The 16,324-nt window shown below is 46.7% G+C and overlaps 2 protein-coding genes across 2 annotated transcripts in view; one reads left to right on the top strand and one right to left on the bottom strand.

Moving 5' to 3' along the window:
• ATP1B1 (ATPase, Na+/K+ transporting, beta 1 polypeptide) overlaps nt 1-14,821 on the top strand; it is an 81,105-nt gene extending 66,284 nt beyond the window's left edge. The window contains exons 2-6 of the mRNA XM_009330596.1: nt 2,448-2,576; nt 9,650-9,805; nt 10,599-10,783; nt 12,663-12,743; nt 13,427-14,821. Of these exons, the coding sequence (XP_009328871.1) occupies nt 2,448-2,576; nt 9,650-9,805; nt 10,599-10,783; nt 12,663-12,743; nt 13,427-13,693 (818 nt within the window). The 3' untranslated portion in view covers nt 13,694-14,821. The remainder of the gene's footprint in view (nt 1-2,447; nt 2,577-9,649; nt 9,806-10,598; nt 10,784-12,662; nt 12,744-13,426) is intronic.
• NME7 (NME/NM23 family member 7) overlaps nt 14,485-16,324 on the bottom strand; it is a 74,451-nt gene continuing 72,611 nt past the window's right edge. The window contains exon 12 of the mRNA XM_009330587.1: nt 14,485-14,898. Within this exon, the coding sequence (XP_009328862.1) occupies nt 14,866-14,898 (33 nt within the window). The 3' untranslated portion in view covers nt 14,485-14,865. The remainder of the gene's footprint in view (nt 14,899-16,324) is intronic.

Raw genomic sequence — 16,324 nt, 5'->3', positions numbered from 1 at the left:
GGCCGGGGGTGAGGCGGGGGCGGCACCCGGCCCCGGGATGGAGCCCGGGGCGGGCCGACCTTGGTGAGGGCGCCTCGTCCTTGGGTCTCCTTCCTTGGCGGCTGGCCCGGCCCGGGAGCATCGCCGTCGGGGGAGCCTGCCCTCCCGGCCGTCACCTGCCTTGGACTTCGGGGTGGCTTTTCTTTTTTCCCCCCTTTTCTCTGGATAAAGGAAACTGAGCTAATTTTGCCTCGTCGAGAGAGAACAAGTGGCTTTTAATGCCTCTGCAAGAAGGAAATGGCTATATGTGCATTTGTGTTTTAATGCTTGTGATGTATTTATTAGGTGCTGTGCAAATAACGCTTAGATTAAGAGGCTTTTAACGTTCCCGTTATGCAAATAGACAGTCTTCCCGTTGCTGCCAGCCACAGCTGGTGTGCCACCCTTGCGATGTTGAATTCGGCTCCTGTTGTAACGGGTCAGCTGGAGGTGCCACATCCGGAGCTGCCAGCTTTAGCTCTGGCAGGCGGGCGGACTAGAGCGGGCTTCTGCTGTATCTTTACGTGAGCAGAATTGGGTTGTGGGTGCGCATGGATAGGTATTTTCTGCTCCCGAGGCACCAGGCAGCTGCGCAGTGCTTCAAATGTGGAGGCTGAACCAGGTCCTTCTCCCAGAGTGCCTGTACCTGTCTGCCTAGGACTGATTTCCATTTGTGGAGTCGATCTGCAGGCTGATGATCCGATTCCTCTGTTATAAACCTACCTGTTGCGGGAAGCTTTCTTGTTCAACCCTGTTGTGCTCCGTCGCTAGACCTGCTGTGTATTTTCTGAGACCTAGGAGTGGTTTTGACCTTTAAGGTGTCTTTGGTGTTAAGAGCATCCTGGCTGGGAACCTGATTAAATAAGCTACCTCCCAGCGTTTGCCTTTTGATATTACAAAACTCAAAGGCGTTACGCTGCAGACAACAGCATTAGTGTTTGGTTTGTTACAACAGCACCTCCTATGACCGTGCTCTGGAAAAAATTTCCACACGTCCCTGACGTCACAGCCATTTGCTTTACGCTGCCTGGATACCAAAGAGTGCTTTTAACTCCTGGAGCACCACGCTACCGCACCCAGCTCTGCCCGCCAGCCCGGGCTACTTCTCCTGCCTCCGGTGCACGTGAGGAAGACAAGAGGATGGAATGCCTTTCTGACAGTGTCCCTCAGCCTCCGTGTCGCTGGCTGTCCTTCCTGCTCGCCTGTTTTTCATAGGCTTGAAAAGAAGACAACCAGAACTGCCTGCTTCCATCAGGAGGCTTCTCCACTGATGGAGCTCTTTTACGATGGGGCTGAGGAGAGAGGAGGAATACTTCCACTTACTGCTTCCTCCCCTTCTCTTGTAGCTCGTCACTTCAGGTCCTTCAAATAAACCACCTCCTTTTCATCTGCAATTAGATGAGGACAGTCCGAGATCAAGCAGGCTCTCTTTCAAGTACTCTTTGGCCTCTGCACTGTCCTGCTTGTTCCTGCGGCCTGATTAGCATATAGTTGCTTGGCATGAGCTGGCTTATCCTTCCCGTAGGCAGCCTGGTGATGCCTAGTACAGCATGTTACTGTGCAGTTAATCAGTTGAGGTAATCCTTGTAAACTGGTAACTGATACCCAGAGTCTGAGCCATGCTGTGTCTCCAGGCTCATCTCCACCCGTGCCCCCTCGCCCCCCCCCGATTATTCTAGGCATCTCCCTTTAGACCAAAACTAAATTCAGTCTTTTGTTATTATGTAATTTGCTTTTTAATTGGTATGAGCAGCGCTCATACCCAAAGGAGCGCCTTTGTAGACATACAAGACTGGTAAACCTGTAGTACTGTGACATGTCTGAGTACTTTCCTACGTTCGAGATTGAGTATTGGGCCTGAATTCTGCTCCTGTTGTCTTTAATGGAGGCGATAGCCTGAATTACTAGGGGAGATCAGGCTTTACAATTGCTTGTAAACCTGAATGTACCATTTACTGTAGACTCTCCTAGAAATAGCTTTGAGGCCCAGAGCTTTGTGGAATGGCTGTCATTCAGAGCACGCCCGTAGCATGGCTTCTTGCCATTGGGCACTTACTTCACTGAAAGTCTGTCACCTGTGACAGTGTGTGATGGTAGCTTTGGGTCAGCCGAAGAATCCTTTAAAATATGGAAGAACATGGTTTAATCTTCATGTTTTACAATCCTAAATGCTGATTCATGGATTTCGAGGTTTTCAGGGGCTCATGCTTCCAGCCCCTCAAACGACTGGAATGACTTACATTTTTGTGTCTGTCTGCATCAGGGCATAATCTCACTGTTAAATACATGTCTCTGCAGCAGGGCTTGCCATCTCAATTCAGTGTGCTGGGCTCTTCCTTGCAAGTGGCAAAGGTTGGAAATTTTGTCCTGAAATGTGACTGCCTTGAGGGCTTGATTTGATTCCTCTTTCTGTTTGTTTCCTCTTGCAGTTAAGATCCTCCTCTTCTATGTCATCTTCTACGGTTGCCTGGCAGGTATATTCATTGGGACCATCCAAGTGATGTTGCTCACTGTCAGTGAATTTGAGCCCAAATACCAGGATCGAGTGGCACCTCCAGGTAACTAAATAGGAGGCCCATGTTTGACTTAATGCAAGCTGTTCTGGGGAGGCGGGTTGGTTACTCACCTCAAGAAGGAGGATGAAATAAGCATGTTGTTGCTGTAACACATATTTGTAGGGGGTGGGTATGTTCTCAGCCTTCTGTGTTAACAGTACTGGGGCTTGAAGGCACAATCCTGCTAGAATTAAAGGTTGCATCACATGAAATGTGCTTCCTGTCTGAGAGGAGCTTGAACCTGGATTGCTGCTCTTCCCTACCCTTAACTTGAAGCAATGGAGTGAGGCTAAGAGGCTTCATTTGGGAATGAGCTGTATGAAGAAGCTGGGTTCGGTTTTTCTTTCTTCATGGCCACTGTGTTCCCATGGGTAAGTGAAGGGACAAAGGTAAAATGTTAGCTTTACCTGTGAAACTGGGGTGCACAAGGAGAACCAAGGGGACCGTACCAATTGTGGGTGTGCTTACTGAATTGTATTAGCCAACACTGAACTACACTGTGTGGTCTAGGGGAGATGGTAGCATTTACTAATGGGTATTTCAATTGAATGTGTCATGGGAGGTTAAATGTGGGTCTTGTAGTTGCTGATGCATGACCTATCTTTACTAGACAAAATAAGTCTCTGCTCAAAGTTAAAATGATCACTTGAGCAGTGTCTGTGGCCAGCCTGCCTTGGGTAGGGGCAAATGGAGTAACTTGGGTAGGGGCAAATGGAGTAACTAGCCCTTGCCGCAGGTTCCCTGCTCTGCCTGTCCAGGCTCTGCTGCACTATCTGATTCCGGCTGCAGCCAGCGGCTGCTCAGAGTGTGGCGGGGGAGCTGTGCAACTGCTGCTTTCCCACATTACAAATGACCTTGAGGCTGCTTGGCACTGGGGATGGTAACGATCTGTCTCCAGTTGCTCTGTAAAACAGTTCAGAAGCTTTTAATAACAGTGGTATTTAAGTGACAATTGTGAGGCTGATGGCTTGTAGCTGCAGAAGTTGGCTCTGGTGTCACATGGTGTCTTACAGCCCCACTGTCTGCAGTGCTATGCTGTGATTATTCCCTGCTCTAACAACACAGGGAACATTACCATCACCAAATGAAGTTATATCTCAGCAAAGAATCATCTTTTTCAGATAATTGCTCTTCCACCAGCACTTTTTAAAGACAGAACAGAGACTGGAACTGCCGCATTAGCGTGTGGTGCTTCTTAATGTACCAGCATGGCTGGGGTAAATGCTGTCTTAAGCACTGAAGGTGGCTGTGTTGGTCTCTGCAATGGTCTCTGACATTTGCAGGAAAGACTAAACTGTCACTGATGCTGCCCAGAGCTGTTAGCCACATTGGCTTTTCAGATGCAGCTAATGGTGGAGTAGTTGTTATTTTAATAATGTGTTTTTCCCCGACTGAAGCCCAGTGGTCTCACCAGACGTGAAGTAATTAGCGAAGAAGCCCATGGATCTTGGGTCACATCCAGATAGACCTGCTGTTTAGCCTGATGTCACATAATTAGTCGCTCTAGGTAAACTGTTTGCTTTCTGTGTAATAGCAGTTTGCAATTCTAATTTCAGAGCAACTCTGTGGTAAAATTTCTGTGTAGGATTTCAGCCTGCACAGGATTTTTATTCATCTTAATTGCGTACTGCAGAAGTTTTTCTGGGGCTTATCCTTTTTTTAACCAAAAAAGGGAACTGAATTTCAAGATGTTCTTGTAGCGTGTGCTACAGAAATCAAAATGGAGGAAGAATGAAAAGGTCATCAGGGATCTTTGTAACGGGCTTTCAGGACGTGTACTGAAATCAAGGGGAACAAAATCCAGCTCCTTGAATATATGACAGTAGGCAGCCCAATAAACAAGGGTTTTGAACCAAGCTGTAATGGCGCATGCGTACAACTTCGAGGAGGTACCAGTTAATAGCACAGGGTCCTTTGCAGGGCATCATGTGACAACTCTTTCTACAGATGTGGACAAGCTAGGGGTAAGGTGTGGTGGAGACTGGCTCTTAACATCGAGTCCGTTCCTCGTCCAGTAGCACAGCAGTCATTAGACCACAATGAGTCAAAAATAGCCTTTTAATGTGGGCTTTCGGAGATTGATACTGTAGTGAGTTGCTGCACTGCTGTGTTTGGGAGGTCAGCAACCCCTGGATTCCCCTGCTGCGAAGGGCTTTCCCCTGCGCTGCAAGCATGACTGCTCTTCTGGCAATGAACACATGTTCATTGGGCTTTCGTTGCCCACACGTGTGGGCATGTTCCCTCCTGCACTTGGTGAGCATCTAACTAGAATTTTCTGTGATCCGGGACCCCGGCAGACTGTGAACTACATAAAACAGGGTGTTATGCAATTCTAATTCCTGGTTCTTGTGGGAAGATTTGCAAGACAAGTAAGTATATTGGCACCTTGATAGAGCCCTGGGTTTTCTAGGAAGCTAGAAAACGTGGGTTTATTCTTGTTACAGTGTGCTCTGTCAATGGGCAAGTCGCTGCTGTGTCAGTCCAATATGGCTGGGAAAGGGGACACTACACTTCCCTTCAGGATTTGCAGGAGAAAATGCTGTAGGGGCTGCTATAATATCATTCTTGTTCTGAAATACAACAGATTTCATAACAGCAGCAGAACCTGCAGGATGTTTTATTGAGTTATTGACATGGGTATAACACTGAAAGCCATAAAGTGCTATTTTTGTAGCCAAGTGTCGTTACTATGCTAATTGGTTTCTGCACCGAACACAACAGGAATGTTATACAGGGCTTCAGGGCAAGCTGAGTTTTGTACCTTTCCATGATACTTTTTTCCTCCTCTTTTGTCTTGGGGTGGGGGAAGGGACAGTGCAGTTCACTTTCTTGTCCAACTGTGCCATTGCGACAGCCCCAGCTCCCAGTTCCACGTGTGCTGCAGGCTCAGACTCTGCTTTAAGCACAGAGGACTTAGCCTGCTAATAGGGAAGGATGAGGATATTGCCTCTTAAACACAGTATACTGAGCATTTAAAAAATACTACTCCATTCCTCTCCTCCCCTTCCCCACCCCAATAGAAACTGGGCTGTGTATCCTGCCATCTTGTGGTGTGCATCCTGTGAAACACAGCGTCCTGTCGCTAAGGCTGCTGTAGGGGGGAAGAGAGCTCACTGCTGCCTGAGGCTCTTTTTAAGTGGCGGCTGGAAGAATCCCTGCTGGAGCCAGGGGATTTCGGGTGTCCCCCCTTCAAGTGCTGCCTGGCCATGATGTGCCTGGGCAGTGAGCGTATCCTGGAAAAGGCTGCTCTGGTGTGTATTCCCCACTTGGCTTATTTAGCTCTGATAGCAGCAGGGAGGTGGCAGGAAAGCCCCAAGGAGTGTATGCCACCTCCTGTGAAGCAGCACTTTCCTGCTTCTGTCTCTTGTTGTCTCAGTACCTATGTTTGGAAAAATCTGACTCTCAAGCTCCAGGGATGTTATCTGCCAAGCAGGCTTTGCTGCATTTGTAGAAAACTTGCACCTGCTTTTTGCACTTTGGGGATGAGGTAGAGGGTGGTGACTAGAAGCTTGGAAGAACATCGCTTGGCATGGAGGCTTTTGAAGTCTATCCTCATTTAGTGAGCTGGGGGGTGGTAAATAGAAATGGTACAGCGATCACTCAATTTGTCATCTGTGTCATCCCAGGAATGTTCAGACTCATTCTGAACCAAGATTTTACAGTACTTGGAAATGAGCATTGCATGATGAAGCAGGAGTGGTTACTATGGACTTACATAACCCATTCCTAATAACAAGCCTGACTCCCCACTTCTAGTTTCTTTTTCTTCACCCTCAGGACACTGTTTTTCCTGAGGTCTTGCTCCTGCAGCTTAGAATGGTAAAGTTTATGTGGAAAATCTGGTTATAAATGAAGTTGAATAAATGTGATTTTAATCTGCAGTGGTGTTTTGGAAGTGGAACTGTAGCTGAAAAAAAAAATCAATTACTTTACATGCTTTTTTGGCTTTTGGTATCTTTGTACATCCAAGAGTTAGAAACCCAATAGAAGGTGGTGTCTGCTACCGGGTCAAGGCATCACTCATCATTATGTGGACAGTGTCAGTCAACATGGTGCTATCTTCACTTTCCTAGCAATGCACTCTAAGAGCCAATTGCAGAAATTTTCTAAAGTAGTTTGTCAGTATTTTAGCAATAAGTTCCTTGATTCTTCTACATGTGAAGAACAGCATCACCACACGTGACACCATGGTGCATCTCTGTGGTAATAGCATGAGATGCAGAACTGTGGCAAACACATTATAGTCTGAAGATGCGGAGAGGGCTGTTTAGACCCCTGGCTATGGAAGCACTTGAGGCTTTGTTTCTCCCCCCCCCATAGGGCTTGCTTATGCATGGCTAAGAAGCTTAGTCGTCCCTGTACTTTATTGGAGCCACATACTTCCTTAGGTGTCTAGCAACCCACTGGAATGGCTCAGATTTGTAACTTTTTTCTTGTCCCTACTTGCTTCTGTTCCCCTAATGGGTATGAGAGAAGGTTTCAGAAAGGTTACGGATGTGTTCTGCAGAGGTTACATACTCTGGTCAGATCAAATCAACACTTTTTTTTAAACAAGATTGCTTAAGGAGGGTTCAGTGATAGTGCTGTTCTAATAACAGCACTGAAGCTTTTATTCTGGCTATGGGATGTACAGATGGAAAACAAGGAAGGAAATGACAGATCTGTGCTTAGGGCTTTGTCTGGTCAGTTGCAGGCATGTGAGAATAGAGGTTGTGGTGGATTTACCTCCTCACTTCATAAGTGAAGCTCTTGTCCTGAACAAAGTACCTGCTATACCAAAGCTCAGTCTGGTTCATCCAAGTACCCGTAAATGCCCAAAGTTTGTCTGAAAGCAGCCCAGCTATGGCCACAGGCTGCGTCTACCTGGCAGGAATGGTTCTCTTGCGCTGGCCGCTGGAGCAGCTGTATGGAGGCGCTGCTTGGGCTTCAGTGCTGCTCTGCGAAGATTTGCAAGACAGGGATGCTTGGGATGGGCAATCTGTTCTTCCAACCAAGTCACTTGTCTCATGGGCAGAGGGTTGGCTTTGGACTGTACTGTCAGGGGCCAGGCTCTCCTAACCAGAGAACAGGGATATTCTGCTAGGTGGATTTTTCACACCACAGGGTGTATATCGCTGACCTGCCCTTCACCTTTGCCATGTCTGCATGGGTGCCTTTACCCATTACCTTGGACAAGGTAAAGAACTAGAGGTGGGGAGTTCCTTGGGTTTAGAGGTCCTGAGCAAAACTAGTAATTTAACTGCCTGACCGAAGCTTAACAAGCCTGGCCAAGCTTTCTTGAATTTTATATTTATACACTTGAATGACACACCTGTAACTTGAACTCTGGAAAAGGCAGACCCAGGAGAGGAACCAAGGCCTGCCTTCGCTGCAATTCCAGATAGCCACTTCAAGTGACTCTGAGCCTATTGCTTCCCCGCTGAGTGGTAACATGAGGAGGGTTCGGCGGGATGGGATTGAAGTCCCTTACTAAAATTGAACCTGGCTTATTTAGTTTATATATGTTTATTTATAACCGTCTGTGAAGCGAGAATGCAAGTAATTGCTTGAAAAGGGGTTGAAAGCCACTGACTTTGGAGGGTAGGACATAATTCTGCTAATGGAGTAGTAAGTTGCTTCTAAACTTTTAACACTCAACCTGGTCAATCTGTACCGGAGGGAGTTTTGAGCAGTTAAAGCTGCTTCCTGGAATAAAACTTGAAACCCTGAGCTACTTGCTGGGTGTCTCGCTATCTTTGGCTACTAGGAGCTGCGTTTAGGGGAACAAAGCTAATCTTTGTCCTAGGTTACAAATTCCGTGAGCTGTCTTGAGGAGGGACTAAGCAGAAGCACTCAAGTGGCTTTGGAAAAATCGCTGGAGTCACAAGCTCCTGTGGGCTGGGGCCAGCCAGCTAAGCTGCCTGAGTTTTTGCACCAGGGGAACTTGTTGGCAATAGGCCTGTTCTGAAAGCTGTCAAAGCAAATGCTGACCCCCTGCTCCTTTTTCTTGTTCTTGCTAAAATGAAGATGACAAACTGCACAGAAGTCAAGACCTCAATGATTACAGTGGCTGTCACAAAAGCAGCGTGAACTCCAGTTCCCATTACTTAAGTTTAAAGTGTTAGCCATGCATCAATGCGTTCAATTAAAATGTGACCTAAACATCACGCAGGAGCAGCTATTTCCAAGTCCCGTAATGAAAAGCAAAGGGGTTGGCACTTTTCATCATCTGTAGGCATTACTTGTATCTAGTCCCTTCTTTTCTCCGTGCATTCTTTTTCTGTTCATCCTCCTAAAGTCAAAAGCGGAGCTAGTTACAGAGCCCAGAATCTAGGGCAGTCTTTTAAGGATCTCTCCTGTGTGGTGGTATTTCCTACTCACCTACTCGGTGATGAGCTGCTGATTAGAGAGCTCAGAAGGCTATTTCTGCAATCAAATACCTGCTCACGGAGTGAAAAGACCAGAGAAAGTGATCAGGCTGACGAATTTACCGAGTGAGAAAATGTCTCCTGCCCTGCATCCTACAAGGGAGACTACACAGAGGCAACGTGGATTACAACCGGCGGAGACCATACCCGACTTGGGGAACCTCTCCTATTTTATTGCGAGGGTTCATGAGTGGGCAGCTCTGCTTTTTATTCTAAATACAGTGTGTTTTGCAGACTTTCAAGTCAACCTATTGGGGATACATACATAAGAGTAAGCTTCTGTGGGACTTTAGTGTGTGTGGTTGGTCTCACACGCAGACAGCTTCCTTTCTGTCCTTGGGGAGGAGGCAGAAGTGGGCAGGGGACCGCGGTTGGCTGTTTTTCTTGAGGAAAACCTTGACTTATAGCCTCCCTTCTGGATTCTGTGATTTTTATCTGCTTAGTGATGCAAACATCATGACGAATATTCCAGACTGTTGTTGGAAAGAGGAGATAAGAGCCCATCGGAGCCTCCCCTTTAGTGAGCTTAAGCTGTTTTGTGCAAGTCCTGAAGTCTGAAAAATAGAGGTTATTAGAATGAGTTACGTTCTTGGTGTGCGTTGCATTGCCTGGAGGCTGTGCAACTCTGAGGTGTACTTAATGGTTTCTTCCTGATTTTGCTTTTCTTAGGACTGACTCAAATCCCCCAGGTACAAAAGACAGAAATTTCCTTTACTGCCTCCGATCCCAAAAGTTTTGACCTGTATGTGAAGAACCTTGAGAAGTTCTTAAAGGACTACAGCGCTGATCAACAAACTGAAAGCATAGTATTTCAGGACTGTGGGGGTAAGTCCCAATTGTTTCCTGCAGCTGAGGGCTCTGACCAATGCCTCTGCGTCAGGTCCATCAGAAGCCGAGGGTGAGCAGTGGCGGTCTCTGCTTTGGCTGTTCCTTTTATTGCAACCAACGGCATGTTGGTAAACTGGCAGGCTCTGGTTTCAGTCATATGGCTGCTCATTAAATGATTAGTTTGGACAGACCGGACTTGGCCAGGGAAGTACCTAGAAGCTTATTGTAGAGGTTATATGGTTGGGAACTCCCAGATTTCACTTGGAGAAAGTTGCAGCTGGCTCTGAAAAGCACGTGGCGCTGACCTTATCCTCTCGGAAAGCCACGTGGGTTTTACTGACGACTTTGCTAAAGCCAGTGTCGGTCCTCTTGATGCAATGCAGCACAACATCTGGGAGGTACTAGCCTTTAATAGATTAGATGTAATAATGCGGAATGAGACTATCACCTCATAATACGTGCACATAAAATCTGAGGGGAGCACGTAAAATCTGAGGGGAACCTGCTTGTAAAAGCTGCCAAAGAGAATCCCTGAGCCAGTGGATTACAAATGTGTTTGTTCTCTTGTAGTCTGGAAGAATCCTCAGTTAAAAAACAAAACCCCCGCAGACTTGCTGGTCTGGGACCAGCCCACACGTGGGGGGTGGCTGGGTGCAGGTCTGTGGTGTCGCTTACCTGTTTGGACACGGGGGATGTCCTAACTACACAGTGAAGCATAAGTGTTGCTGTTCCTGACAAGCAAAAGGTCACGTTGCATACGGTTGTCTTTTCATTCCCCTTACCGTGACAGACACACCTACCGATTACAAAGAGAGAGGACCATATAATGACGCCCAGGGCCAGAAGAAGGTCTGCAAATTCAAACGTGAATGGCTGGAAAACTGTTCTGGAATAAATGATCCCACCTTTGGGTACAGGGATGGCAAACCATGCATCCTCATCAAGCTCAACAGAATTATCGGCTTCAAACCTAAGGCAAGTACCTCTTCCCTTTCTAGCAGAAGCTACTGATAAGGAGGAGGAGTTGGCTGCAGATTTGCTGTGCCTGCTTTTCTGTCTCTGGAGAGAGATCAGTATCAAACCCTTTCTGTAGAGGAGAAGTTGGGAGACGGTTTGAGTAACTGGCTTTAAAAATACTTTTCATTAGAAAGCAATGAAAACTGCACACCGCAAGTTGGTAACAAGGAGCAATGAACCTCACAGTGCAAACTCCTGGTTATTTATCTGGTAACTTCTGAGCCTCCTAACTGGATTGCTCTAATGGGGTATTTTCTTCAAATGATAAAACCCATTTTAAGTTCCTGTGCTTCCATGGGACCGTCCCGGACCGACTCTTACCTGTGGTAAGATCAGTATGTCGTGTCATGTCCCGATCTACTCCATTCTTTACTCAGGCAGTGTGGAGTTCCCTGCCTTGCTAAGACCACTTAATTAAATGAAGTCATGCTAATACTCACCATCAGACTGATACACAGTCTATAAAGCGTAAACTACATCTGAGAGTCAGGCACGGCTCTTATTGCAATGAAAGGCGAGGAGATCTTTAGGTTATTTAATGCAGTTTCTCAGATGCTGTAGCATGTCTCTGTCACCCGCTTGCTCTGTTCTGCACCTGAAGGCATGTTTGCAGTAATGCTGAAGGATGTTAATCTGGTCGGAATGGCTTTTACTTCTAGTTTTTTCCCCAACACGTTCTATGATTCTATGAAATGCTAAAAAATTCTCTAAGAATTCAGTGGCAGAACACGTAATTGAGTAAGGTGGTGCGCAAACCCCGCCGCTCCATCTTCTGGTTGGAAAACAGTGGAAATGGTGTGCTAAGCCACCTTCACCACCATCCGTCAGTGCAGTCGAGGACGGGGAATGGTGCTGTCTAGCTAATGTTTTGAGGAACATTTTTCTTCGAAGGGAGCCTGCCCTGTGCTAAAAGAAATGAGCTGAATTTTGGCTCATCTGATCCAGGGTGGAAACAGTGGGTGCGTTTAGCCTGTGCTTGGTATGCGGTGGTTGTGGGATGACATAAGATGCGCACGTTTGACTGGGGAAGAGAAGGGTTTGGTATGTTGCTCTTTTCTTTGCCACAGAGCTCTGAAGAGCTCCAGACTGCGTTAGACAGCAGGGTCTAGTCAAGGAATGACTTTACACGTTTTGTTTAGAAATGGTGTGTATCCAAGGCGATATTTGTTTCCCGTGCTCCAGCAGAGACCTTATATAGCTCTTGTGTTGGGCAAGGTGTGTGCAAAGCAGATCTGAGACCTGCAAGGTTGTGAAGCAAAACTACTGCACTTGTTAAGAAGCTGAAGACCAACACCAGAGTTGGCACTCCCACCTCTCCCTGACATACTCGGAGCCTTTGTCCTTCCCTGTAGATGGTGTCAAAGTTCAGCAGCCTCAGGGTGTGACTGCCACTCTTTGTTCTTTCTTGTGCACTTCCAGTCCTAGCTGCACCTGCCTGGCAGGCAGGGGGCACATCCTCCAGCGGGCTCTCCCTGCCGCTGCCTGGGCTTTGCGCAAACAAGCCCCGCTAGCTAGCACTCTGCCGTGAAACACTCTTCCTCAATGACACCACGAAATGGAAAATAGGCTGATCTGCTTGCTTTGGTATCCACGGCAGGGAAGCTGTAAGAACAGATGGCACCTCTGCTTGGGTTAAGTTCCCCGGCTTCTAGTTGTGCTACGCTGCGTGTCTGTCCCAAGAACTACCACCAGGAGCTGTTGCCTCCGAAACTGAGCTAGAAGGGATTCCGGTTAATGGCACGTCTTTGGTACCACTGAGCTTTGCTGCTGCAAAGGTGCCGCAGTCTGCAGAGACGTGTCCGGTGTGTAACGTCCCCTTGTTTTGGGTTTCTTCTAGGCTCCGGTAAATGAGAGCCTCCCTCCAGAGGTTATGGCAAAATACAACCCGTATCTCATCCCTGTCCACTGCACTGGCAAGGTAAGTTGAAATACAGTAGAGCAGAGTCGGGAAGCTGCAGGGGAAGGCTGTCTAGGTCTTTGTCCAAGTGTAGCGACCCCTCTCTGCCTTTCCGCAGACAGCGGGGGTGGTTCTTACTTGGGATATCTCCCCCTTCGGAACAGGAGTTTCTCAAAACCCCATTGGTGACGAATGACAGCACTGCCCTCACAGGGAGGGGTAAAAGCAGGGTCGGACACCAAAGGGTATCCTTGAAAGTAGCTATTTTGCTTCCAAGTGCTGTACTGGAGCTCTTAGCAGGGATGGCTGAAAAAAGGACCCCAGGGAAGAGGTATTTCACTTTGCATTGTAAAGCAGCTGAGAAACGGCAAACTTTTTTTTAACCAAAGATAGCGCGTTGGTATGACAGGAAGCTGTGATGACTTCTGAATGCGTAAAGACGTGGTTGAGTTTTTAAATAAAGAAAAGCCCTTTTCCCGGCTGATGTGTGCTGGGAGGTGCTTATTGCGCAGCTGCTGGTTAGACGGCACTTACGCGTCCTTTCCACCATTGGGACCATCCTCGTGCTGTCAAGACGAGGATCAGTGATGACCGAAGAGCGGGCGCGGTCTCGGTGAAAAACAGATGCTGCTAGGGAAAAGGGCTGCAAAAGGTAGAGTTGGGGTGATTGTCATGGTTTGTTCTTCCTCTTCCCGCCTCCCTAGAGAGAGGACGATGCAGACAAAATAGGCACAGTGGAGTACTATGGGATGGGCGGCTACCCTGGCTTTGCTCTGCAGTACTACCCCTACTACGGCAAGCTCCTGCAGCCGCGGTACCTGCAGCCGCTGGTGGCAGTGCAGTTCACCAACCTGACCTACGACACGGAGGTGCGCGTGGAATGCAGGGCCTATGGGCAGAACATCCAGTACAGCGACAAAGACCGCTTCCAGGGACGCTTTGATATTAAATTTGACATAAAAAGCAGCTGATTGTAAGCACAACTCTCTTCCCCCCCCTCCTCCTCCTAGCCATTTAAAAATGTTAAAAAAAAAAAAAGAACAAAAAAGAAAACCTACTAGTCTTGAACAAACTGTCATACGTATGGGACCTACACGTAATCTATATGCTTTACACTAGCTTTCTGCATTTACTAGGTTAGAATGTAAACAAAGTGTAGCAATAGCCACAAATATTTATTCTACTGTAAATGACAAAAGAAAACAAAATTGAGCCTTGGGACATGCCCATCTTTACTGTAAATTATGATTCCATAACTGACTTGTAGTAAGCAGTGTTTCTGGCCCCTAAGTATTGCTGCCTTGTGTATTTTATTTAGTGTACAGTACTATAGGTGCATACTCTGGTCATTTTTCAAGCCATGTATTGTATCTGTTTTCTACTTCTTGTGAGCAAAGACTTTTGCTGTCCAAGGTGTAAATACTCAATGGGACTAGAACTGGCATGATACTTCTCATTGTTTTGTTCCTTTTCAAAGAAAGGCCCACCTGTGAGACTATATTTAACAGCACTCCATACGGCTTCTGACTTTTCTGTGGTGTTAGGGTATTTTATTTGGAGGGGCGGCAGGGGAAACTAACTTAAGTGAAGTTAAAGAGAGTAGATGATTGTGTACTGTGCTTTGTAGCGAATGCTGTCTCTCTCTCCACTTTTTTCCCTCATCCTCCAGTATGTTGTGTGAGAGACCGGGTCAGACTATCACTCTCCTCGGTGATAGGCATAACTTTTTGCTTTGTATATTTTCCTTTTTTTTTTTTTTTTCCCTGCTGGAGGCATCGCACACTGTGGTGCTAATGTCTTTATTGAATGTTTTAACCATTTTCATGGTGGAAGAATTTTATATTTATGCAGTTGTACAATTTTATTTTTTCTGCAAGAAAGTGTAATGTATGAAATAAACCAAAGTCACATGTTTGAAAATAAATCTTTATTTTAAACTTTATAAAAGCAATGCAGTACCCCATAGAATGGTGTTAAATGTTGTCTAAAGTGCAAAACTCTATGTTCTAACATGTAATAATAGCCAGGAGTACAGTGCTCTTGTTGATCTTGTATTTCAGTCAGGTTGAAACATTGGACAAATAAATGAATGAACACACCATTCTGTGTGCACGTCTCTTGCATTGGGTGAGGGTGCAGCCTGTTAGTTGTCCAGAATCTTGAAGAAGTACTGCACCTATTTTGAACAGAAAATGCATCTTTATTGTTCCCTCCCAGAAGGTCTCGGCTGAAGGTAGTTGAAACATGCATTGGGATTGCCTTAAATTGCTGCTCCCACCTGTGACCAAAGGGGTTACACATCAGCTCTAGAACAGCAGGGTTTGGTGTTAGTTACTTGTTTCCCCCTCTCCTGGGCTGCATTAGAGGCTGCTGTGGCACTTGTGCCTGTGATCGCATCAGTCAGGAACCCAAAAAGTCTTCAGTGTATTCACCGTGGCTGCAAGTTCTCCATGGCTGGAGGCACAGGCCACATGTTCTAGTAGTAACTACAGGTAAAAATGGTTTATCCTTAGGGCGGGTTAAAGCATCCACCCACCAGCGGGATGCGCTGCAGGTCCAGAGGGGAGGGCACACACTGAAGCCACAAGCAGAAGAAATGGAGTTTCACAGCAGCGACTTGTTCTGTGTTGCTGCTTGGCCAATAGCTTGGCCCTGAGAACAGGCTATGCCTGACAGGGCTGCTCAGATGTGACAAAGTGTGGCAGCTGGCTTCCTGCAGGAGTCAAGATCACTTTACGCTGCATGACACAGATTACCAGGGAGAATTTCTCTGTGTAAAGTGACAAAACACGACCATCCTAGAGCAAGCTCCTTTATAAACCCTTCCTGACCAGAAAGCATGATACTGGAAAAGCAAGCTGCTAAACTTTTTGCCATCTGCTAGAGGGAAAAGCATAGTCACGGTACGCTGTGGCGGTTAGCATATGCGTTTGGCTGTTTCATGCTATTCCCAAGGAGCAGGAGCTAGCAGAAATCTTGCCTTCAACTGTTTCATTTGCTGCTGTACGTTTATAGCGTGGCAAGGATTTAACAAAGGTGCTGTGATTAAAGCACTAAAATACAATACTCCCTGAAGGAAGCTCCACATGCACAAAAGCTGCAGGAAAGCTGAGCCATTTTGGCTCCCAGCAACCAACTGGTGGGTGCACTGCTGGGGGGGGGTTGCATGGCTTAAGGTTTGGTAGGATCAACTGCCCCTACAATTCGATTCTTAGGTGCACAGCCTGTGACAGTTTAAAAAAAAAAAAAACAAACCAAAAAACTCCCGCACTGCTTTATTTCTAAAAGACCCAACTCATGGTTAGATAATTTATCTCCTTTTAATTTACTATATGAGCGCAAAGTCCAAGCATGAACTAGTAATAAAGATAATGGCTTATTCCAGGGGTTGGGACAAACATTGTAGAAAACTGATGGTGCCTGTGTTGGCTTCAGTGAGCAAGTGTCAAAAGGGGCTCGTATAACGTACTCTTAGTGATGGCATATGAAATAAAGCAAAAAAACCCCACCCTTTACCCCCCCATCACTTTCTAGTACCAGATCGGTCCAAGCAGGATGGCCCGCTCTGATCACTAATTAACTAGGTCCTAACGGCAGTAGCT

This window comes from Pygoscelis adeliae, unplaced genomic scaffold (genome assembly GCF_000699105.1).
Source record: "Pygoscelis adeliae isolate BGI_AS28 unplaced genomic scaffold, ASM69910v1 Scaffold120, whole genome shotgun sequence".
In the NCBI taxonomy this organism is placed as follows: Eukaryota; Metazoa; Chordata; class Aves; order Sphenisciformes; family Spheniscidae; genus Pygoscelis; species Pygoscelis adeliae.
Note: the sequence above shows the minus strand (reverse complement) of the source record. Positions and strands in the feature narration are given on the sequence as shown.